This window comes from Xiphophorus hellerii, chromosome 4 (genome assembly GCF_003331165.1).
Source record: "Xiphophorus hellerii strain 12219 chromosome 4, Xiphophorus_hellerii-4.1, whole genome shotgun sequence".
NCBI lineage: Eukaryota > Metazoa > Chordata > Actinopteri > Cyprinodontiformes > Poeciliidae > Xiphophorus > Xiphophorus hellerii.
Window position 1 is genome coordinate 10,602,824 of NC_045675.1, and position 16,029 is coordinate 10,618,852.

Sequence of the window (16,029 nt, forward strand, 5' to 3'; positions counted from 1 at the left end):
GATCAGTGGTTTCAAAAAAAATTTGGTTTATGATTATCCAAGTATAGAGTGGAAAATGATCATGGAAAAACATATTTATTATAGTACTTATAAATAGATAAAAACAGCAACTGTTGTTAAGGTTGCTGGTGTTGCCATTGCTCAGTCCAAATCCGTTTTTTACCCCAAGTTGCCATTTCATCCCTTCACACTTCCCTTCCGATAAACAAAGGGTTTCCTAACAATGTACTGAAACCTTTGCATATCACTTCTTTTTTGTAGTTAGGTTTCCACATAAAAAAAAAATTGAATTGACGTACAATTTAATTCAATTTTATAACTTTTTCTGTAAACATTACATAACAAGGGCTCCACAGTGGCATGGAGTTTGCATGTTCTCCCTGTGCATGCGTGGGTTCTCTCCGGGTACTCCGGCTTCCTCCCACAGTCCAAAAACATGACTGTTAGGTTAATTGGTCTATCTAAATTCTCCCTAGGGGTGTGTGTGTGTGTGAATGGTTGTTTGTCCTGTATGTCTTTGTGTTGCCCTGCGACAGACTGGCGACCTGTCCAGGGTGAACCCCGCCTCCCGCCTGGAACGTAGCTGGAGATAGGCACCAGCAACCCTCCCGACCCCATTAGGGACAAGGGTGAACAAAAAATGGATGGATGGCATTACATAACAATTTCCATTAATTTAGCTTCTGACCCCTGTTCGGACTAGTTGAACATGACAGATTATGCCCACCCTTAACCAATTTTACAATAACTTGTTTTTACATGTTTATTGGAGTCACATAACCACATTTCCTTAAAGTAGACTATGGGTAGCCAATAGAAGAATACTTTAAGTCATTCGTTACAAAACATCTCCGTGGTTGGTTTTTGCCACTTGCATACGGCTCCATTTTATACTTAGAAAAGTCAGCTACGAAACTACCTAAATTGCTGAGGGAAAAATGATTTATAGCTGACACCATTGTCTATCAAATGAAAATCAAATCAAATTTTATTTGTATAGCACCTTTTACTAACAAGGAATCTCAGAGTGCTTTACATCATAAAACACAAAAATAGAAAGTTATAGAACACAAAGTCAGCAATTGAAACATTATATTTTGGCATTGTTACACATTCAGATTGTTATATCCATTTTATTCACTTACTGCCTGTAAAGAAGCAAGTCAATACTTATTTGATCAAAACACCTGTGATTGTTTTAGTCACAAGTGTCTTCCATAAAGAATAAATATTTTGTAGGGGATGCTCTGATCATGCTTTTTGCTTCCGATTCCAATACCGATCATCCATGAGGTCAATCTCTTCTGATCACCGATAACTGCCGATCGCCTGAAATGGCTGTTAATTTTTCGCTTTAGGTATAAATGATACTATGTTATCTGGCAAAATGGAAAAATGATCTGGCAATAAATTCACCTACTTTAGACATACTTTAATACACATCAAAAATCTTTTTTTTTTTTTTTTTTAAATTTGCATGCTGCAGCTTTAAGCAGACTTTCGGTGTGAGAGTTCACTGTCTGGTGGAGGTTGACCAGCGCTACGTCTGTGAAATATTACTACCAGTAGCACGTAGCTGCGGTCCAAGAGTGAGAGCAGAACCAGCGTCTTACACCGCCTGCTCAAAGACTTAAATTATTTTTCTGGTTATTTGTTTAGCTTTCTGACCGTGATGCTAATCCGGGTGAGTGTTGGTAGCTGTGAGCTGCTTTACTATTATCTGGCCGCTCCGGATGTCCTTTTTTTCCTGCATTGAGTCTTGATATAGCCAAAATCCATCAAGTGCTAATCTTTTAAATGCCATATTAGATTCGTTGTGTTGATGCATTTTGATGTATTTCACCCCGAAGGTAATTTTATGCCGCAACACGCAAAGGTCCCCTTCCACTCTCAGAGCGTTACAGTTCCACACAACAGGATTTGTTGCCACGTGCTTGTGCAGTGTGAAGGAAAGAGGAGATCAACTGCACATGCAGGCTGCAAAGTGAGATAAATGTGATCGGTTTTGGTGATCGGCAACAAGAGACAGTGATCGGCAATCACTGATCATACACTTTTTCACGGAAATCATCTGATTATGATCGGTGGGCGATCGACCGGCACACCTCTAATATTTTGCAATCTCTACTTTTGCCTTTATAGACAAAACTGAGTTGTTAAGTTCCAGGGAAAATATATGCAGAAATACAGCAAGAATTTTCAGAAAGTGTAAAACATTAGTCTTTCAAATTGTATCAGATAGGTTACTTTGCATGAAGCTTGAGAAGCAATAATAGGTCTAAAATGTGTACAGTATGGTAATAATCCCTTTTTTTTTATCTACCGTAGATCTGGAGCCTGATGACAACACATCATTCTACATCCTAAATATGGGCCAGCCCCAGGCTATGGTCACGAACCACCAGTCTATTGGCTTGCCTCGTCATGGCATGCACACCCATCCTCAGGTCATCAGCACTTCACCGCGACTTCCATCACACAAAATAGGAACTGATCTCCTAAGTTACGAGGCACAAGGCTCTAAGTATGGCACCTCACCGTTGCTGCCCTCTGCTCCTGTGGAGGCACCAAAAGCCTTTGAGTGCCCCAGTATCCAGATCACCTCCATCTCCCCTAGTTGCCAGCAAGAGCTAGATGCCAGTGAGGGGGAGCTGACAGCCAATGGTCCTGATGGGGATTACCACGGCGACAGACCCTTGTCCAGAGACCATCTATATTTGCCACTGGACCACTCATACAGGGACTCTTCGCTCAGCCCTAGCCCCTGCAGCAGCCTCTCCTCTAGGAGCTGGTTCTCTGATGCTTCATCTTGTGAATCGTTTTCACATGTCTATGACGATGTTGACTCAGAGCTGAATGAAGCAGCTGCAAGGTTTAGTCTGGGCTCCCCTCTGACTTCTCCAGTTTGTGTGTCACCGCAGGCTGTTGGGGGAGTTCTAGAGGAGCAGTCCCCATGGCAGCACCATCATCCCCCCTTTGTGCATCACTCTCACTCCACTCTTTCTCCTCGACAGTCCCCCTGCCATTCACCACGCAATAGCGTCACTGATGAAAATTGGCTTAGTCCACGGTCTCCTTCCAGGCCCTCTTCGCGACCAACCTCACCCTGCGGGAAAAGGCGACACTCCAGTGCCGACATTTGCTATCCCGGTTCCCTGTCTCCTCATCACTCACCTACACCCACGCCAGGACATTCCCCCAGGGGGAGCGTGACAGAGGACACATGGGCTGGGAGTCCCACTATAGGCATGTCAGCTTTTCAATGCTGCCCATCTGAGACAGACATCCCATCAAAGACAAGGAAGACCTCACAGGACAGAACATCTCTGCAGACAGGGAAAGGAGAGCTGGCATTAGATGACCAGGAAAATCTGTCTTCTAACCTTGATTCTCCTCCAGACGACACGCTGCACAGCATGAAGAAAGATGGGCCTGCAGAACAGTTTCTGTCTGTGCCCTCGCACTTCTCATGGAATAAACCCAAGCCTGGTCATACACCTATTTTCAGGTAAGGTAGCTGATTTTGAAATGGAGAAGCAAAATTAATTGTAGGATAATTCCTCAAAGTATTAGGAACCTTTGAAAGGTATGAAGAAAATATTATGTAAGCATACTGTATTAAAGCATAGGCAGCAGATGACAAATTACAAGTTACCCAACTTGTAAAAAAAAAAAAGTCTACTTTAGTAGACTTGCCGTACTTTCATGAAGACCTTATGAATGTCTCCTAAGCTTTTTAGAGAACATTAGTAAACAATAAGCATAAAGACTAACGGTCCCACCTTACTCATACTTAGATCAAACCTCAGAGATAAAATTGAGGGAAAGTTTGAAGCAGCATTTGGTTATGAGCAAGGTTCTAATCATCATCCAAAAATGAAAAGAGTATGGCACAACTGCAAGCCCACTATGATATATTTGTCCACCTAAACTGACAGGTCAGGCAAGGACAGCATTATTACCTGGATGAATGAGGTGTACGCTCAACAAAGGGATTATTGAAAGTCCCATCTGCAGTTTGCCACAGGGCATCTAGGGTAAGCATGCAGGTAGAATAAGGTCTTGTTCAGATTAAACCAAAATTAAACTTTTTGGCACAGATTCAAATTGCTGAGTATGGTTAAAAAAAAAAAAAAACTAGCACTGCAGATCCTAATGACAACACCCTCCCAGTGGTGATGCATGATGGAGGAAGCATCATGCTGTGTGGGGTTGCTTTCAGGGCTAGGGAAGCTGGTCAGAGTTCATCTATCAACAAAACGGCCTGAAACATACAACTGTAAGCTACCATGGACTGGTTTAGATTAAAAAAAATGTCCATGTTATAGTCCAGACTTGAATTTAATTGAGAATCTGGGGTCCAATCTGACTGAGCCTAATCTATTTTGGAAAGAAGAATGAGCAACAACTTTCAATCTGTAAATATGCAAAAAATGTACTACTTTGTGTTCGCTTATCACATAAAATCCCCCAAAAATGCATAAAAATTGGACTTTTGACACTGCAGCAGTTTGTAACTAACCTGGAGACAAGGTGATTATTACTTAGTAGACAGACAGTCTAGGTCAAAGACTAAGATATTAATTGTGTTGAATTTGTTAATGAGTACTGTGACTCGCCATAAAGATAAAAAAAACACATCTCTTTTTGAAGAGTGAACATTTTATTCTAGTTAATGTGTATCAGTTACATTGTTGGGTAACATGTCTGTTCATTGTCTTTATTGTTCAGTTATGAGGGAACTTTGAGCTGCGTGTTAAAATTCAGGCTTATTAGTGTGAAGAAGAATGCACAAGAAAATTTACACACGCACACACACGCCAACAGGAGAGGAGGAGGAGTTGGCTGTCTGTTCTCCAATGTGTGTGGCAGATGAAGATGAGGCCTTGTTTGTGTGCACTGGCCCCTAGCGCTGTAAATCAGCACAGGGCACATATGGCAAAGAGGCAGCCGCATACACAGAGACAGACACGTCTGCAGACATAACACAAACACTTATTCACATAGACCTATCACCGTCCAGTCAAAAATGGGGTCACATCTATGATGAGTCACAATTTAAACTCAATTGCACCTTTGTTGGTAGGTGTATGTTCCCACAGCAGATGTTGCTTATACAGAGGAAAGTCGAGGGGCTTTCATGAAGCCATGAAATAGGATGTTGAGTTGCTTGCATGTGTGTCAGTCATGTTTTGAACAGATGGCTCAGGTGGAATGGGTGGGGTTGGGTGAGAGGGAACTGAGGAAAGAAATGGCTGGGATTGTCAGCTTCTTACTATGACACAAAATGTCCTATAGAGCTGTAAAAAGTGTTTGCCTCCTTTATATAGTAGATTTAAATTATCAAGGGATTAAACTACCTAAAGCAAACCTCGCCATGTGTTAAAATATACGGTAATATTTAATCATGAATTAACCGATTGACCTTTTTTTATTATTTTAATTACTGTCACTACAATCAGGAGTGACTAATGCCTGATGTTTAGAATTAAGAAATCACTTGAATTGAACTAGTCAGAAAACTTGAAATAGGCTAAAATATCTTGTTCCCTGATCTAAAGAAATTCAAGACAAGAAGAAAAACAAAGTCGTTGACATTTGTCAGTCTGGACAGGATTACAAACACATTTCCAAGGCTTTGAGACCCCAGCAAATCAGCACAAGCCATTATCCACAAAAGATGAGTGGTCAATCTTTCCAGGCGTGGCTATCAAATTTACCCCAAAAGCATAGCAACAAATCATTCAGAAGGTGATGAAAGAACCAAGACTAACATCTAAAGCTTAAGAACAGTGTTTATTGAGTGATAAGAAAGAGAACTGAGAAAAAAGAATCCATAGGAGAACCCTAAGGCAAAACCTTGCACTGTTGAAATATTTGCTAAAGCACATCTTGGTAATCCCCAAAACCTTGGAGTTAAATATTATGTGGAGATTGTCCAGCCATCAGTTCTTAAATTTAAACCTATAACTTGGGCTATAAAGCGAGACAATGATCCAAAGCGCACTAGCAAGGCCACCTCTGAATGGCTCATTTAAACAAAATTAAGAGTCTTTGGTCTGGGTAAAGTTTAAGTCATTGGAGATGCTGTGGCAAAAGGACTCACAGCCACTATTGTAAGCACTTTGTGGTGGATCAACCAGGTTGTAGGTTTAGGGGCAATTACTTTTTCTCGCAGGACCACATTGATTTAGAAAGTTTTTTATCCCTTAAATGAAGCCATCATACTTTATATGTATTATTTATACATTATTATGTTAATAACAGTTTGACTGTGATGGCTAGAGGACATGTCCAGTCATGTATCCAGCTGCCTCTCGTCCAGTGACCGACCGCTGGATAGGGACCAGTCCCCCAGGGAAAGCAGGTGTCGATAATAGTTGGATGGATTTTTCTCTGATTTTTGAGTGACAAAATAGAATCTGAATCAGAAAACAGAATCAGTGAAGGGAAAAAGCTTTTAGACCAGGGGTGTCAAACTCCAGTCCTCGTGGGCCGCAGACCTACAGTTTTTAGATGTGCCACAGGTACAAACCACTGGAATGAAATGGCTTAATTACTTCCTCCTTGTGTAGATCAGTTCTCCTAGTCTTGCTAATGACCTAATTATTCTATTCAGGTGGTGCAGCAGAGGCACATCTAAAAGTTGCAGGACTGCGGCCCTCGAGGACTGGGGTTTGACACCCCTGTTTTAGACTATGCTGTATTATCTTTTATAGCTTTTAAAAATGATGCATAGCTGGTATTAGTTGTGCATCAAAAACTGCATTGAAACAAAAGTAAATTTCACTTAGGAAATGTCAGATGTCTATACCTCAGGACTGTCAATAGGTTTTGTGCTACATTTTGACATTTAGTGGAAATGACAAAAAGGGAAATGCAAAACATAAATAGTATAACATTTAGAATGAAATATATACAGTATCTTCGTGTTGTGACCTCTGGAGTTGGTCTTATTGTTATGGTTCATGTTTGTGTTTTTAAAACTTAATTGTACTGAGTCACGTATAAATTATGAATGAATTTCCGTGATCCAGTTAAAAATATAATTGTAACACAACAGAAAAAAGCTGCAGTGCCCTCAACCTCGTTTATTAATTCATGAGTTTATGTTTTACAAAAACAGCGATAACAGTTTTACCTTGTTTTGTGGAACAAAACGTGTCAGAACATTAATTGAGCTAGGGGCAAGATGTAGAAATTTAATTGCAACTCAGACTGTAGGAAATCAAGGACCTGTGAATGCAGTTGGCTGGGTGCATCATGCATGTAATGGAGACATTTGAATAGGGTTATGCTTCGTGAGGACATGGTCCATCCCTCCTTCCCTCCCATCACAAGCTCATATTTCCTCTGTTCTCTGTTTTTGTTGCTATGGAGGCCATGTAACCACATGCTTCATTGGTGGTTATGTGATGACTTATGCCAGGAGTGGATGACTTAATACCTTGCCTGAGTGGTAGATCCTAATTGTTACCTGCTGTTAGAGAAAATTTTAATTATTTGATGATTGAGACTCAAAATTTGACATTTACAAGAACTGTGGGGCTGCCATAAGAAAGACAAAGGTTAACATTTCTGTTGGTTAGAACACATGTACTGTATGTAGTTGTAAATACTATTTTAAATGAATTGGATGTTCTTTTGATATGGAAGGGCATCTATCATAATTTTAAAAACTTTTTCTTTTAAGTCGTTTTCAGACTTGCAGGTTGGGATATTTCCATGTCTAAAGTCAAGAAATGTGTAAAATTGCAAAAAAGTGAGCACAAAGCCAAAATTGTAAAAGAGGGATGGCGTTACATTTTAAGTGCCAAACTCGGCCATCAATGCATAGCACAATGACTGTAGAAGAAATAAAGTAGTGATGGCAGTATTGATCTCAAATTAAAGTTAATAAAATAAAGATTTTAAATTGTGTTTCATGAGTGAGGAGCAGGCAACTGAGAGTCCCAACAAATACTTTGAAATGACAACATTGGACATGACTTCTTTGTCATCCAGATGTGGTAATGGCTACCTGTTGTAGCAGAAGTGACTCGAAGCTTCTTTTTGTAACTGAGAAGTGTGTTTTAGGATTACTTATGGACTTTGAATATCAATGTATAGGTGTAAGAAGAATTAATTGTCTTTGAAGATTTTATTTTGTTTTATAGCTCTATAATTTCACCATGTATATTTTTTTTACAGTTAAAGCTTCTACTATATGTTATACCCCATTTAATTCATTTGTAGTTTTTTCAGTCAATTATTATAATTTATTACCAAGTCTTATATCTGAGTTCAGAGAAATGAAAGAAAAAATCTTTTCCTGAAAAGTAGTGCCACACTTTAAGTAATGCCACACATAAATAAAGGTAATCCAGGAGGTAGGCCGTGAAACCAAAATGAAAAGGTTAAGGATCTGTTCATGGTTTGTTGATAAATTAATCTATTTCACTCAGGTGGATGGACTCAGTTTGTGTGTGGAGACCTCTATTCAGTGTTTTATATGTACAGCTGTTCAAATATGATTGTAGCCTACTCAGATAAAAAAGAGGCACTGAGGAAAAACACACAATGCCACCCCCTCTGGTGTCCTGGACATAAAACACGCTGTAGTACAGTATGCACACAGACTTAGATACTCATTTATGTACTGTCTAACTCACACCCTTGTCCTTCCACCCATTCTGACCTACACGTTAAAATGTTAAAGACTCAGATAAAAAAGTCCCACTTAGAAAATGATTCACACTTTGAGTCTCAACATGACCTATTACAAGGTTTATGCTTAAGAACTAAGCGAGCAGATGTGGGCATTCCAGTGATTCACTGTCTGATGGGAGAACAATGCATTATATATTACCATTTCTCACCGATTGCACCATGTCAGTCCTTGACAGGGGAATACCCATGTTTTAGACATTTTTTTCAGATAGCCAGTCACTAGTCAGGCAATGGCTTTTATGCATACATTTAAAATTTGGTAAAAAATTTTTATAAGTTTTTCTTCCACATTGATGAAGGTTATAATCAATACTACAGGTTCTATTCACTCTTAGTTTTTGTATTATCTCATGACACTCCTGACCTTTTTGCTAGGGTTGCCTTAGACGCGTTTGACCACATCTGTTTGACACAACTGTTGCACTTGTCGAGTTTACCAGAGGTCTAATTTCCTCTACCACTCTGTGTTAATCTGTATATTTGCGTTTGTGTCTCCTTAGGACAACCTCACTCCCTCCTTTAGACTGGCCGTTACCCAGCCAATTTGGCCAGTATGAGCTGAAGATAGAGGTGCAACCCAAAGCCCACCACCGTGCACACTATGAGACTGAAGGCAGCCGAGGAGCTGTCAAAGCAGCATCTGGTGGCCATCCAATTGTCAAGGTAACAATTTCCCCTCCTCGGTTCTGAGCCTCACATTGTTCACACTTCATTTCTTCTTTGTGGTTTTTAGATTTAATTTTTTCTCCAAGGTGTCTAATTATTTCAGTAGAACAAAATAATGTTTTGTGTTTAGGACTGAAATTGCTATTGTGGCCTACAGTAGTGGTTGTCATATGCTCCATTTAGAGGTGGAAGTAATGAATTAAAAATAAATAAAATTACAAATTTATTTCAGTAATTCAATTCTGAATGTTAAACTTATGTATTGATTAATTATCTAGACGGATACATTTTAAATGTTTATTTTTTTGTTAATTTTGGTTATTTTTCTTATAGCTAATGAAAACCAAAAATTCAGTTTCTCAGAAAATTTTAATGTTATATGAAATGAAAAAATAAAATAAAGAAATTTTAATCCTGTGATAAGTATATCCATACATTCAATAGTGTATGGACTCATCTTTTTGCACAAATTGTTGCATCAGTGCAATGTGGTAAGGAGGTGATCAGCTAGTTTCACTGCTGAGGTGTTAACAAGGCAATATTGCTTTAATGATCTTTTGTTCATCTGCATTGCTGGAACTGGTGTCTCATTTCCTCATGAGACACCTCATTTCCTCATTTCCAACCAATAGAATCCCTATGGTGTTTTATGGCTAAACAAGCACGGTGACATCATTGTCAGTAAATGAATTATTGGTGCATTGGCATCGTGGGTAGGTTCCAAGTCCTGCTGGAAAATAAATTAACTTCTCCATAAATATTGTGTTGTGGAAAGAATCAGAAGAGTCTGAATGAGAAGATTGTCAGTAGAGAAGGATGAAGTGCTCTAAATGTAAAGCTAAGATAACTGTTTTGACTTTGGGACACAGTGGACCAATACCTTCTGTTGACATGGCTCCCCAAATCATCTTAGACTCACTAGGAAACATTACACTAGATTGAAGCAATGTATAATGTAGAACCTGATGCGATGATTATTCTTCCAGTTTCTGGGACGTTAATTTGCAAATGTTGCTTTCATCTGAAAAGAGAATTTGGTAACACTTTATTTGACGGGTTGTGAATAAGACTGTCGTGACACAGTCATAAACATGACATAACACCTGTCATGAACATGAGTAAGTCTTCATGAATATTTATGACTGTTGTCATAAAGTGTCATTCGGTAAATCATGACACTTTTAGTACAGAGTTGACATTATTCAAAATGTCTTTATGACAACTTGTCATTAACCAAGAAATCATGAGCTGACATAAATTTGTGATAAAAGTATTGCTGATTAAATTTTAGCTTTAATAATATAAAGCTACATAATTTTTAAAGTTTAATCAGTAATACTTTTATCACAAATTTATGTCAGATCATAATTTCTTGGTTAATGTCAAGTTGCCATAACAAAGACATTTTGAATAATGTTTAACTTTGTGTTAATGACAGGTGTTATGTCATGTTTATGAATGTGTCATGACAGTCTTATTCACAACCCGTCAAAGTGTTACCAATGATTTTAAACCAATGAGCAGCAGTTCAGTTTGTAGAAGTGGAAGGTAACTGTACAAGTATTACATCTGCTGTCTCCTAGACAATTATTTATGGCGTAGAATAATGCTTCTGTACTAAAAATGTTTTTGTACTGGGGATATATTCTTGGAAACTGAATTTTTGGTTTTCAATAAGAAAAAAAACCCATCAAATGAATTGAAATAAATGTTTTGCATAAAATTATGCTGTAACTACAGTATATGATGTATAAGTTGATCTTTTGTACTGAATTACTGAGATAAATTAACCTTTTGAGTATATTCTATCTAATTTTGGGCCCCTTTAATATGTACAATCAGGGGTCATTATCTGACTGAAAATAGGTCAGTGTGCAACCTGTTGGTTCAAACTATCACTCACATCCCGTTCTACTATAAAACTCACAGTGAGCCTACTGATACGAGTAGTAAGACAGACAGGCACGATGGCATGAAGGGTGTGACAATACCCCAGTCAGCTAGTCTGTCATTTGATATGATGCGTAGATGAGAGATAAAGAGAGAGAAAAATACCAAGTAACAGAAGAAGTTTTCAGTCTAATTAATATTTTAAGAGCCTAGTGCCAAGCTTTTTTTTCACATGTGATTTAGGAAAGGTCTTTGTTCACCATTGTTGCAGAACTTTACAATGGTTGCAAAATAGTTTCCTTTGAAATCAGCTTTTCCATATTTTCCATACTCTGTTGTATTTTTTTCCCAAATTTTATTTTTAGCATTTTATTCTGAATTTCCCTTTTTACATTGTAACCACATTTACTAAATCCTCAAAACTTTATAAAAGTGGACTAAATTAATTTAGCAAATCAATAGTCAAAAGTCCACATTTACTGCTATTAAAGGTTCACAAATATTACAGTGCTGTGGTTTAAAAAAAAAGTGTTTAAAAGTATTTCCATGTCATTTTTTAAAGAACTAAAACATTATGTGCAAATCAAGGAATCAATTTTTTCACATTTTAAAAGAAAATCACCCTTTGAAGTACAGGACTTGCTTTATTCCTTTTTTTCTATGGAAATGCTTTGCACTAATGTTTAAATGTACATATGTTTTGGATATTTTTTACACTTGCTTACTTGTAATTTTCTATGTAAAAATATTTTTTCATTGGGTGGTGGTAAGATATGTTTTAGCTCTTGGTGTCTCCAGATTGGGAGTAAATAAACCACCGGGTGAACTCAGTTCACCACTAGTGATTATGCACATTATGCAAGATTTAACAAGTAAGACAAAATACAACACTTGAACAGCTGTGGACACAAAATTTCCTAAAACAACAAAGACATCCAGACTTCTGCCATTTGTTGCTTTAGAAACAGCCTATATCCTCCTATATTCAGTCATGCAGTCCCCTTCAGGCCAATCATTAACCATTTCCACCTCAGTTAGACCAAGATTCAATCCTGCCATATGTGACAATGCATAATTTAACTTTCAGATTTTTTTTAACCAAGCATTTGTCACTGTTGCCCTCTTTTCTCATCCTGAGGAAAAAATGTTTGGTATTGTTGCTTTATTTGATGTAGCTAGTAATTGAAGAAAATTGTCTTGGATCACAAAGTTATTTAGATGTTGATTTTAAACATCAAAACATGGTCAGTAATACCTTTAGATTTTTTGGCCTACAAGTCAGTTTAGTTGAATACATTTAATTTGACATACGTAGGCACAGTTTGTTAGGTTATTTATAATGCCTAGTGTTCCCTGTTTTAGCAAGAGGCTGTAAAAAGGCCACAATAGCACTGTTGTGATGAGCAAACCATGAACGAGGATAACGTCTATTTCTTCTTTAGATTAGCTGGGTTAACACAGTTTATTTTGTCATATGCATCTAAACCGGGAGGTGTTGCACTTTCTGAGTTACCACTCCAATATATCGGTCTGCAAGAACTACCAAAGATGAAAGAAAAATTGAAAAAGTTTTGACTGAATGCTTTCATAATCAAATTCATAAACTGGTGTGTGTTGTCACATACTGAGTTAGGAAAGTGGTTGAGAGAAGGGCAGATAGCATTTGCTTCTCATCAGCAGCGGTTTGCACGACTCTGCACAAAGAAAATGTGTGGGTGAATGAGGTATTGTGTAGGAACCAAAGTAGGTTGAGCACCAAGTTTGACAAACTTATTTTTTAACTCTTTAGAGATTTATATTTTTTTGCCTTTATATTAAATATTTATTCAATTTTTTTTTCAGGTATAAGAAACCTCTGCACATTTTCTGTGTAGTTCTGGCTTCTTTGCTGTTTAGGCATTGATGATGTCTAAAAGAGCCTCTAATTTGAGAATGAAAAACAGATTTTCTGTTTAGTTAATTAGTAGTAACTCGGCACACCATTAATAATATTACCTGGTATTTTAGAATAATTAAGACCGTTTAATGTAGAAAAAGCAAGGAAAGTAATCAAAGTGAATTGCAACAAATAAAATATGAATAAGAAAATATACAAGCTTTTTTGTAGGAAGTCATGCTGAAACCATTTGATAGGGGTCAAACTACCTGGAACATTTAAGAAGTTTTAGTATATCATACTTTCCAGGTATACTGATGGAAATTAATAAGCTGCTCTCTGAAGGCAGAATATTATAGCTATGTGTGATTGCAACCTTTCTGCTGCAAAATAGCAATTTCCACACTGGATATTTAAAAATGATTCATACAGCAAGAATTTTTGCAGTTGCCAAAGATAAATCTTTTGTGGCATGTTAAACTGTAAATAGTAAATTACTAGATATCTTAAAATTCTGTAAGTTTTTATCCAAAAATATTTGGATCTTAATTGCATTTTTTTTTTTTTTTTTTTTTTTACCCCTCCAGGGGGTCTTTTTGTGGGCTCTAGTGTCCCTTATACGACAGTAGGCTGACAGGAAACTGGGAAGGAGAGGGGGGAAGACATTCGGCAAATATCGTCTGGTCCGGGAGTCGAACCCGCTACGGCCGCGTCGAGGACTCCAAATATGGGTTGCGCTAACCACTACGCCACCATGGCACGCCGGCATTTTGTTTTTCTTTGGTAGTTTGTACATAGTTTGCCTGACAAACAATTATAGCAAACATCGCTTACAATGTGTCGTTTTGATTTAAAATTTTTAGATTTGAAAAATAGACTCCATATCCACTTCTCCACTTCCACTTCTTCTCCTTGAGTCTTGACTTCCAGTGATGTGATGTCACCAAATAACGTCATTGCTGCCATCTGGACCTGGAGATGACTTCCATTTTTTGACCAGGCCGTTGCCCATACCAGTACACTACTGAACTGCTTTGTCTACAGAAATCTAATGTAGCCTGTTTAGGTTGCAGAGCAAAAGTATTCAATCAGTTTTAGGATTCTGACATCTCTTTTATGTTCTTTTCAGAGTTGTCAGCTGCTTCCACATCTTTTTTCTTGTGTTTGAGAACAAAGGCTCACAATCCCTTGCTAGATATAACGTTTGATGAACAAAGTATTATTTTTATCATGCAGTATTGCAACAGCTTGTATTGACTCATCCAGATATTTAAAACTATACTTTATAATCTGTTTCTATGCTATGCAAGGCAGTTTAATGTTGTATGGATGTAGCGATAAGAAGATTTAGTGACATAGTTATTGTGTAGATATTCATCAGGGTTTCCAGTGCCATCACAGGTTTATTAAATTATATGTTGAAAATATGCTAGATGTATTATTGCAAGCTGAAATTGTGTAGCCAGTTAAATTAGTTTTCTTGCCCCATCCATCCACTCATCTATACATTTGATTATTTATATTTTTTTAATGGAAAAGTGTTTATTATTTCTATTATCTAGCTGCTAACAAATATGATTTTGGTTAAGGTCAATGAATATCCAACAATGTTTATTTATAAAAGCTGTTTAGTGGTGGTATTAGGTTTGTAATCCTAGTGTTGTTGCAGCACTACATGACACACAAATTCGGCACTCTCATTTGGATAACAAAACATGGCATTACAGTGAGTCAGGAGTTTGATATCAACTGTGTCTTTTTGTTAGTACAGCTCCTTGTTTCTGACCAGCTTTTGATTACTAATCTTAAGATTATTGTTCTGGTAGGAGTGGCTGATATAATAACATAAGATTATGAAAGATTAAAGGATGCTTTAGGAGTTGCCATAAGCAGAAATCATACATAAACATAAAAACTGTACTCTTTTGTGATTCCCAGTAATTATGTTTTTATTGCATGTTTTCTCGTAGGTGGTCTGGAGTAGTTAGTCTCTACATAGTGAAATGGTGTTAAAACGGTGATTATGATTTTCCTATCTTTTTTTTTTTCTTAATGACAGTAAATTTGTAATTACTTTGACAACAGTTATTGACACTGCTGGGTATTATACGGGATTCTGTTCATACACATTATAAATAATTTTGATAACTGGCCTTTTTACCTGGTTAGGAATAAGGATGGGTTTCTTCCTCCCATTTGTATTTTTTGCCATCTTCCAAAGCGTAACGCTCAACAAGGTAAACACATTTGTTGACATATACTTTTAATTAATTTTAACTTCTGGCTGCCATAAGAAAAAATAGCCGTTTGATAAATTAAGAACATTATAAAATGTGTGGAAGAAAATAGTTTTAGAAAATAGTACTTACATGTGTGTTTCAATTAATTTTATAGGTTAGGTTAAACTTTATTAATCCCATAGGGAAATTGAGGTTATCTCTAATGTCTAAAAATGTCTAAAAATACTCCTGTATTGCTTGTTAATTTTATCCTAAACCTTTTAATATGACTGTAAACTGAAATTTGGCTGCATGTGTGCATAGCTGTTTTAACCATTCCTCTGGGGCTAGCTGCAGACCTTAATCGGTACACCTGTTGCTAGGAGACATATAAGTCCAAAGCCTCTCTGGCTGAAGGCTGAGGTATCCTTGGGCATATTTAAAGAGCTTATTTGTGTGCTGCTGCACCCACACAAATATAAGGAGCCCCTCTGGTATTACCAATTTGGCTAGAAATAGGGACAGGCCGATGCTGCAGAAACAAGCTGACAGACAATGAATATGCTGTTGCACTCACACATGCAGCACACAGCATGACAGTAAATCTAAAGCATACAAATGTAATGGAAAGCTGTGAATTATGGAAAGATAATAGAGAAAAAACATGTA

The 16,029-nt window shown here is 37.4% G+C and overlaps 1 protein-coding gene across 2 annotated transcripts in view; it reads left to right on the forward strand.

Annotated features, from left to right (window-relative positions):
• nfatc3a (nuclear factor of activated T cells 3a) overlaps window positions 1–16,029 on the forward strand; it is a 65,617-nt gene that overhangs the window by 19,510 nt on the left and 30,078 nt on the right. For both annotated transcript variants that reach the window (XM_032560462.1, XM_032560463.1), the window contains exons 2-3: window positions 2,329–3,508; window positions 9,210–9,372. In XM_032560462.1, coding sequence (XP_032416353.1) covers window positions 2,329–3,508; window positions 9,210–9,372 — 1,343 coding nt within the window. The remainder of the gene's footprint in view (window positions 1–2,328; window positions 3,509–9,209; window positions 9,373–16,029) is intronic.